The following is a 9,822-nucleotide window of genomic DNA, read 5'->3' on the forward strand; positions in this document are numbered from 1 at the left end:
GATTAATCCATGTCTAGGAGCAGTTTCTCTACTCTGGTAATACTGTCATTGCAAGCTGAATGGACGGGGGGTTTTTTGCATTGTTGTTGTTTTTTTGGTACGGGGGATCGAACTTGGGACCTTGAGCTTTCAAGGCAGGCAGCAGAACACTGAGCTAAATCCCCGGCCCAGGGTTTTTTTTAATAAGAGGATATACTAAGAACTAGATGGTATAGAGTATTTAACAACTTTCCCTGCACTGATACCACCAGAAATCAACAGCACTCTCTCTCAAGTAGTGACCACGAAAAATGTCTCCAGCCGGGAGTGGTCACACAAGCCTGTAATCCCAGCATTCTGGGAGGCCAAGGCAGGAGGATGGCAAGCTCGAGCCAAGCCTAGACAATTTAGTAAGACCTCATTTCAAAATAGAAAATTAGGGCCGGGGATTTAGCTCAGTGGTTCCACTGCCTGCCTCACAAGCGCAAGAATCTGAGTTCAATCCCCGGTACCAAAAAAAAAGTGGGGAGCTGAGAACATAGCTCAATGTGAAGATCCTGGGTTCACTCTTCAGTAACACACACACACACACACACACACATCCTGGGGGGTACAATGGCAGCAAAACTGCTCTAGTAGAGAACCTTAGGATTACAGGGTTGGTTGGATGAATAAACACATGACAAAATAAGCATAATGAAATGTTAACAGAGACTAGATACAATGGCACAGACCTACAGTCCTAGCTACTGGGAAAGCTGAGGCAGGAGGACTGAAAGTTCAAACATGGGGATCTTAGCAAGACTATGTCTTAAAAATAAAATTTTAAAAAGTCAAGGGGTGGGGGTGAGGGGGATGTGGCTCAGTGGTAGAGGGCTTGCTTAGCATGTGAGGGGCAGGCCCTGGGTTCAATTCCCAGTACTGAAGGGGGAAAAAAGTTTAAGAGGGCATAGTAAAAATTTTCCCCTTTTGCTATATATTCAAAATTTCTCATAATAAATTATTGAAAAAATATGAAGACAGATTACAACTGGAAAGGAGCCTTCAAATGCTTTTTATCTACTAGCACAGTAAAAACATAAATCAAAATTTAGTAGCAAGTTTTCAGAACTCCTTTTGAAAGAATCTAAGAAAAAAAAGCCACATCCCTTCTCAGAGTTGGCAACTCATCTTTTTTTTACTAAAAATTGGGCACAATCTACCATTTTGCTAATTTTACTAAGCAATATGCTCTAGAAGTTTGGGGTTTCTTGCCCTATTTCTAAAAATAAACTCACTCTTTTTCCATCCTGAGCAAATAAATGTAACAATAAGCTCTCAATTTGGAAGGAATTGAAAAAATCTTTCGAAGAGCACAGTCAGCAACTGCGGATGGCAGCAGAACCCCTGTGGCTTACTGCCTACAGCCTGGGCTCTTTATCAAACTGTTCAGCCCCTCTTCTCAGCCTGAGGGTCTGCTTCAGATAATCAGCACTAACAGCACCAGCTTACAGAGTTGTTGTGAGGATGAGCACAGTGCCTAGCACCCGGGAATATTATTATTCCAATACTGTCACTAGAAGGACTTAGAGCTTAAACAGCGAGCAAAATAACACTAATTTACCCTTAATCTACAATACAATAGATTCTCCTCTTGTTCCCTACACAAGTCAGGATCTTTTTCTATATTCAGAAAACCAGGGAATGGCTGACAAAGCGATTTCTTCTATGCTTGCACACTGCTTGTCTCCCAGTGCCCACTATAATTCTCTTTCCCCCAGAATCCTCTCCCAGATTGGTTAGCACTGGTCATTTTTAAGGTGGTGGGAGAGGGAAAGGAACAGGTAAATTCCATAGGACCAGTTAGAAGACAAAATCCATTCCCCCGTCTCCTCCCACCCGACCAATTAATGTTCTTTGTAAGGAATGGAGACTTGTATTTAAAAGTACTGGTACACTTTCAGGGACTTAATGGTTAAAAAGGCTTGCTGAGCTGGGCAGCACACCTACCCACCATTTATAACATTTCTTGTTTCTAAGAAAAACCAATGAAGAAGTCCAAACGAAGTTTATGCAACTCAGCTGCCTGCACAAGTTCTCAGCAGAAGCCTCTCAGAAATCTGTGGGATGCTTTTTGTTTGCTGCAAAGGGGAAAGGAGAACTAAGGGCATGGGTAGGGCAGGGGGCCTGGCAGATGTTCTGCAGTGCTCAAAACTGCTCTTCCCAGGGAGAGCCATCCATATTATCTACAATAGTGCTAAGTGCCTGCCAAACACCAGTGTTGGCTAAAACCCTCCTTGTTGTTATCCTGACTCCATTTCACATGTGAATCTTAAGCATGGCTGCTGTGTTCACTGACTCTGTACACAACTTCTGTATAAACTGAGGGCAGAAGGTGCTTTGGGAAATGATCACAATCCCCTCATCGGGTAGCTGGTTACAACACATATCTTTTTTGTTTGTTTTGAGACAAGGTCTGGCTAAGTAGTTTAGGCTGCCCTTGAACTTACTATGCAGCCTAGGCTGGCCTCAAACTTGTGGCGATCCTCCTGCCTCAGCCTTCCAAATGCTGGGATTATAGGCATGTGCCACTACACCCAGAATCAACACATACTTTCATCAGTTTGGATCTGTAACTGTCCTATTCATGGTCTTTCTACATAAAGGTAGAAGGACCTGCTTTGTCTAGGCATTTACACACTAATACATATAAAATTTAGCTATGAGTTACTTTCCTTTCTCCTCATCTCTTTTTAAATAATTAGTGCACTAAATTTTTTTTGGTACCAGGGACTGAACTCAGGACTTTGCGCCTGCCTTGAGCTAAATCCCTGGCCCTGCACTAAATTATTTTAAAATTACACGTGTAAGGGAGTTTTATCATTTAAGAATTCTTTCTCAAGACTGAAAAAAGGAATCATAAACTATTCATTTTCTCAATGGCCAGTGGGACCCACTGGGCTGAAAACCATCCCCATAACAGAGGACTCACTTGCCTCTGTATCCTTCTCTCACAGTCCAAGGTGGCACTCATCAAACACCTGCTGAACATCATTTTGCTCCATATATTAAAAAGCCCAGCTTTATTACAAAGCAGTTATATTATACATGAATTTCTCCTGCATAAAATATCTAACTTGCATCTGCTAGGGCCCCTGCCCCACACATGCCCTTTGTTCTCCCTTCCCCCTTACAACAAGCAAATATCAAATGGATATGCAAGAACTAGGATTTCAGTCCCCTACTCCTTCGGCACTGAAACCACACAGCCGGGTAGCAGGGGATGAGTAACCGGCCTACATCTCAAGAGGCAGAATCTGTTCCCTTCTTGCCTCTGACTGTTCCTCTGACTAGCACAATCAGAAATCTTTTCTTTCTTTACAGAAGGCTCTAAAAATGACAAAGTACTCCTGGTGAAACTGTCACCTCAGTAAGGTGTCTCTATGGGCACATTCCCCCCTCCAAAAACTGACGTCATTAGCTTTTTAGGCTGAATGTCAGTATTACCTGGTCAGAAAGCCGGCTGGCTGCATGCTCAATCTCTGCCCTGGCAGCGATGGACTGGCCACACCACGGGGCATAGAAGAACAGCAGTACCACCTCTGAATCCCGGCGAATGTGCTCTGCATAGTCCAGCTGCCCCTGGAAGAGGTCAAGGACTGGAGACCTCGAGGAGAAAAAGCTGACAGGTGGCTTTGCTGGTATTATCACATCTTTTGCTCGACTAAAAAAGAGCAAACACAAACAAGATTACTTAGTTTATCTTCTTCTAACAACAGCTTTGTGTGGAAAGAGAATGAAACTTAAAAGAAAACACCTCTTTTGAATAAGACAATAAGAGTCCCCAAATAACTGTTAAGGAAAAAGGAATATACTGTTCTAAGGCACATCTGGCCATGTCTGCAGATAGTGATATTTTAGAAATGATTTTCTGATATTCTCTACCCCGGTAGTCTGGGAGAGAAGAGAGTAACCTGGAGTCCTGCCTCCGATACTCCAAAGACTCCATCCTCACCTCTCTGTGGCCTGGTTCTCCATAGGACTCTCTGGTCTCTGGGCCACATCTCTAAGCTCAAAAGTATGGCGAAGGAGCATACATGCCATCACTAGCAAGATTTCTATGGAAGATGCTTATAATTGATTCAACTTTGAGAAAACATTAAGTATATTAGTTAGAATTGGCCTGTACTTAACCAGAGCATCCAGGCAAAAGTAACAAATAATAACACACATTTCTCCAAATGTATCATAATCTAAGTAAGAAAGATGGATAACAAAGCAGTAACTGCAGAACATCTGAGATTCCCAGCAGGGAAGAGGTCAGGAGGAGAAAGAAAAGAACACTGAACAAGTGGCCAGGCATCACAGACTAGCCACCACTTTCCCACTGAGACAAACAGGTTGTGACTGGGGCACTATCTCCCCACGTTAAAGGGATCTGGTAAACACTCTGAGCTGTTCACATATCTGCACTAACACAGCATAAAACCCTACTAGCAGTTTAGCTAGGAAACAGGATATAAAAATGGAACCCTAAAAACACCAGATTAACTCCAAAATGGCAGAAAAGGACCAACAGAAGAACAAACCCCAGAAGGTACAAATGGCAAAAAGTAGCCAAAAGATTTAGTCAACCATATCAATACTTATACTAATTACAAAAGGACTAAACGACCCAATTAAAAGGAAAAGACTGCGAGAAAGTATAGAGCAAGATCCAACTATGTTTTATCTAAAAGAGAAGCATTTTAAATATAAAAACATTTGGGCCAGGAATTTAGCTCAGTTGCACCATGACTGCCTTGCAAACGCAAGGTCCTAAGTTCGAGCCCCAACATCGAAAATAAATAAATTTAGAAAATAAAAACATTGGCTAGAAACATAAGGATGAGAAAAGATAAACCCATGTGTGAGGCAAGGGGATCAAATCTGAGCCCAGCCTGGGCAAATTAGCAACTCAACAAGACCCTAACTCAAAATTTTAAAAAAGTTTTAAAATTTTATTCAAAAAACCTTCAGTGCAATATTAAAAAGCAATACATCACCACCTGCCTTGTAAGCGCAAGGTCCTGAGTTCGATCCCCAGTACAAAAAAAAAAAAAGCAACACAGCTAGCCAGGCATGGTGGTGCCCACCTGTAATCCCAGCATTCAGGAGGCTGAGGCAGCAGTGATCATTGTGAGTTTAAGGCCAGCCTGAACTACATAGTGATACCTTGTCTCAAAAAAAAAGAAAAAAGCAATACAGTTCCTGGAGTGATGACTGACAGGAAGGGGAGGAGAGAGAAGATCCAAGACCCCCACCCAACTGTTCCCCAATGCTCCTGTGGCTGGAGGAAAATAAAAGGACTGGGGAGGTAGCTCAGTGCAAAGGTCTTTGAATCTATACCTGGTACAGCAAAAAAAAAGGGAGCACATGTAACACGACTGCATTAATATAAAATCCCCAAACAGATAAAAGTGTTAAAAGCAAAAATTTAGGCTGAGCGTGGTGGCATATGCCTACAATCACTGAGCTCAGGAGGATGGGACTGGAGAATCCAAAGTTCAGGGCCAATCTGAGCTACAAAATAAGACCCTGGTGGCACACACTTGTGATACCAGCACTTAGGAGGCTGAAGCAGAAGGATCACTGCAAGTACGAGGCCAGCCTGTGCTACCTAATGAGTTCAAGGCCAGGTAGGACTACACAGTGACACCCTGTCTCAAAACAACAAAAAAACACAAACAACAAAAGACTCTGTTAAAAAAAACCCCACAACTATTTATTCACTTAAACTAACATTTTAACCCCTCAATTTATGTATAGCCTTTACATAAAGTATTTTCAAAATCTAAAAAACTCAATCACTTCCATAAGTATTCAAAAAAGGTTCACTGAGCAACTGTTATCACGCTTTAGTCACATGTTTCAGGCCCAGGACCTGACACTATAGCAGCTACTGTCAAGTATACTTTCCATTAAGTTTATTGGTACATTTTAGGTATAAAATACAGTTACATTCATCATTGGGATGTCAAGCTTACTTTCTAGAGAAGGAAGATGAGCAAACAAACACAAAAACAACTGCCAGTAAAAACCCACTAAATACTGATTGTTGTGTGAGGGGTTAAGACATAATGTTATAAGAGGAACAGGGCACTTCTGATGGGGAGGTGGTCAGGGTATATCATTTAAACTATACAACACAGCAATTTAAAGAGGTGGGTGTGGTGGTGCCTGTAATCCTAGCACACCGGCGGCTGAGGCAGGAGGATCAACATGAGTTTGAGGCCAGCCTAACTACACACCATGACCCTGTCTCACAACCAACCTGACCCAAGAGGTGTGGAAGGTCCTGTGGCAAGAGAGTGACACATTTTCAAGAGATACAAAATTCTGCTCTTTGGAGGAATTATTTTTCTGCCACCCAAACGGCACACTGTAATGCAAAGTGGAACCAAATATAGGAATTCAACAGCTCCAGAGGCTAACCATCAACTTGGTATTTTTGCCCTCCAGGTTCAGAGGATTTCCTACTGCAAAGGAGATTGACAAAACACACAACCAATCACTCTCCACTTATCTCTTCAATTTGTTTTACATTTCAGAAAAAAATCTACCCAGATCAAAGATATCCTGAAGTGTCAGGTGCAAAAACTCTAGAGTGGGTTGCAAATAAGGGCCTGGCCAGGGATTTAGCTCAGCAGTTCGATCCCCGCTACGGAAAAAAAAAAAGGGGGGGCCTGTTACAGGAAATTTATACCCAATACCTTTTCCCAAAGATCTGAGGACACCGCCTGCCTCGAAAGCGGAAGGTCCCGAGTTCGATCCTCAGTACAAAAAAACCCCCAAAATCGGCGCCTGCCGCGCAAGCAGGCACAAGCACAAGGTTCCGAGTTTGATCCCCAGTACCAAAAAAAAAAAAAAAAAAAAAGCCAAGATTTACAGGGATTTAGCTCAGTGGTTTCGGCACCTGCTGCGCAAAGCGCAAGGACCTGAGTTCGATCCCTGGTACCAAAAAAAACCCCCCAAAAACCAAAAACCAAAAATCAAATATCTGAGGCACCTTTGAAATAAAACGCAATTAAGCACAATGAATACATGTTGACTTGTGTATAGTCACACACACTAATACACATACCCATTATTTACCCTTCAAATCAGGGTAAAAGGAAAGCCAGGAGGATGAATTCATACAGATTTAATAAACAGAAATGCTCAAAGTAGACATTAAGTGCCCAGAAATGTACAATTACTAATGGTGGCTCAACCTAAAATTAACCTTTTTATACTATTTGGTTTGAACTCAGCTAAGCAACAGATACAGAAGAGGGCAAATTACTCATTTTGGGCCTGCAGCTATTAATAAAAATTAAATTTAAAAAAGCCTCAACTCCAAAGACTCCGTTTATTCTCTCTTAAGCCTCTGTCCTCATTAAAGATTTGAAATCAAGAGGTACAGAAATATTAATCAGTTGTACAGCAATAAAATAGTATCATGACACCATTGCATCATAAAAGATGAAAAAAATTAATCTGAGTCTACTAAGACTGTCACATTTGCCAGTAGCACAGAAAGAAGATGGATAAGAAGCAGCCACTCATGAGCTCACTCTCTGGAAGAAACAGGGAAGGATCTTGTCTGGCTGGCTCTCACAATTTGATCTGCACTCTCCCTTCTTCCTGAGACCTCAAAGGACTTTTCTATTAGTTATGTTGTCTCAGAAATGTAATTTGGAGCTGTACAAACCAATATTTTTTTTAAAAAAAGGTCTACACCCTTGGGGGAGGGAACTGCTTCCTAATTTGAACACAAGTGCTAACTTGAATTTCTTTGTATATTTTCTTTATAGAGAACAATGATAAATCGCACAGCCAAGAGTCCAGTTCCCGACAATGAAGAATTCAAATCCACCTCAGTCACCTTAATATAGGTGTGACGGGCAGGTTTTGTAACACGAACAAGGCTAGACTCTATCTATAAACTGGGAAGGAAAACAGTACATTCAGACTTTACTGCATGATTTAAATGAGATCCATACGAGGTTCTCAAATGTTGTAAATGAGTAAACGTTCCCAAGCAGGCATCCGTCAATGTCCAGTCTTGGTGCCACTGGCCTCATTAAGTACAGGCCAGGGATGGTACTGATCACCCCAGGATGCACAGGGCAGCTCCCTACAACAGAGAATTATCTGGCTCAAGTCAGCAACAGTGCTGAGAAACTCTGATGGTAGAATACCTGGCACACGGCAAATGCCTAAATGATAGTTACTATAATCTCTTTCCACTAAAATCCCAATCTTCTGACACCTCTTTGACATGAGGGGCCACATACTGTGCTCAATAAACTCAATGTACAGGGATGAAATCTTCCTGTTGACCGACGTACCAAGAGGCTGTATCAATGTCAAAGAGATTTTATAAACTGGAGTCTCAGAAGATACACCATGGGCCCAGAAAGCCAGTACAGCTGAAATTTAAATTTTGTATCTGGCTGGACATGGTGGCACACACCTGTGATCCCAGCACTTGGGAGGCTGAGGCAGGAGGATCGCCACGAGTTTGAGGCCAGCCTGAGCTACAAGGCGAGACCCTGTCTCAAAAAACAAAAATAAAATATTGTATCTATGTACTTTTCCTAAAAAGATGCACATTAGCTTTCATTCTTCCTGCTCACTGTGCTCACCGGTCAGGCCCTTTTTCCAGTTCCAAGGAAAACACCAAGCTCTTCCAACTTCAAGACCTTTGGACTTACCTTCCCTCTACCTGGTACACTCCCCCGGAACTTCCCAGGGCCCGCCCCTTCCTCTCCGGGTGTGAGCTTCAAATCTCACTTCCTTAGGAAGGCCTTTCTGGCCCGCCCTCATCCCTTCATTCCCATAGGTCCTACTGAAGCCCTTTAAAATCATGTTTACTTGTTCACCGCCTGTCCCACCTCGGGAATATCCACTTAAGAGACCAGAGACTTTTGTCTTTACTGATTTAACGAGTGCTGGGCACATAGAGACATAAATAATCATTGGATCAATGAATGCCTCAATTCCCAAAGGAGGCTGGAACTCTCAAACGGTTGTGGATCAGTACACTGAAGTAGAAGGGAAATGAAATAAATGAAAATCGAGGGTCCTACAATCTGGGCAGAAGTGACAGGTACAGCCCCAGAGATCCTGACAGCCCCAAAACAGGGCCCACCTCCCTCCCTACTAAAGCGAAATGAAGGCGAGCCGCGGAGCACGGGGAAACCTCGACCTATGGCGCCGTGCTGACCGGGAGCTGGGAAGTGGGGCGCCCCGGCCGCAGCCCTGGAGAGGGTCAAGCTGGTCGCTCCTGACAAGGTCTGGCCGGGCCCGACCCCGACCCCGATCCTAACCCCGAAGGCCTGGAGCCCGCCAGAAGCTGCCGCCTGTGCGGAGAGCGCAGGGCCGGACTGGGGGCCCCGGCCGCCTCACCTGCAGGTGAACTTGAGGGCGAGAAGCAGCGCGCAGCTGAGCGCCACGGCTCCGCAGAGCAGCTCCGGCCTCTGGCGCGCCATGAGGGAGGCGCAGCGCAGCCCGCGGCGGAGACGGCCCGCCGAGGACTCTCCGGCCGGGGCCGGGCTGAGGGAGCCGGAGCCCGCCGGGCCGCCGCCGCCAACCTCGTCCTCGGCGTCGTCGCTGCTGCTGTTGCCGCCACCGCGGCCTCCGCATTCCGACATTACATGCTCCCCGCCGCCGGCTTTATACCGCCGCCGCTGCCGCTGCCTCAGGCCCGGGGGCCCGGCCAGGCCTGTGGCTCCCCAATCCCAGAGCCCGCCGCGCCAGCTAACCCGCACCCTCCACGTCAACCGTGCCGCCTCGGCCTCCCGCCCCCCGACCACGGAGTGTGCGCAGACACCGACTCCG

At 44.7% G+C, this 9,822-nt stretch overlaps 1 protein-coding gene across 2 annotated transcripts in view; it reads right to left on the reverse strand.

Moving 5' to 3' along the window:
- The window catches only part of Txndc11 (thioredoxin domain containing 11), a 62,082-nt gene extending 52,300 nt beyond the window's left edge, over positions 1–9,782 (reverse strand). Inside the window, exons 1-2 of one of the 2 annotated variants that reach the window (XM_004855864.3) lie at positions 9,391–9,782; positions 3,466–3,682 (exon numbers count right to left, since the gene is read on the reverse strand). In XM_004855864.3, coding sequence (XP_004855921.2) covers positions 3,466–3,682; positions 9,391–9,635 — 462 coding nt within the window. In that variant the 5' untranslated portion in view covers positions 9,636–9,782. Of the gene's footprint in view, positions 1–3,465; positions 3,683–9,390 lie in introns of those variants that run through there. The other variant, XM_021237258.2, reaches the window with a different exon arrangement.
- Between the last annotated feature and the right edge of the window lie 40 nt (positions 9,783–9,822).

This window comes from Heterocephalus glaber, unplaced genomic scaffold (genome assembly GCF_053883595.1).
Source record: "Heterocephalus glaber isolate CG9 unplaced genomic scaffold, H.glaber_assembly_v1.0 deba00000943, whole genome shotgun sequence".
Lineage (NCBI taxonomy): Eukaryota > Metazoa > Chordata > Mammalia > Rodentia > Bathyergidae > Heterocephalus > Heterocephalus glaber.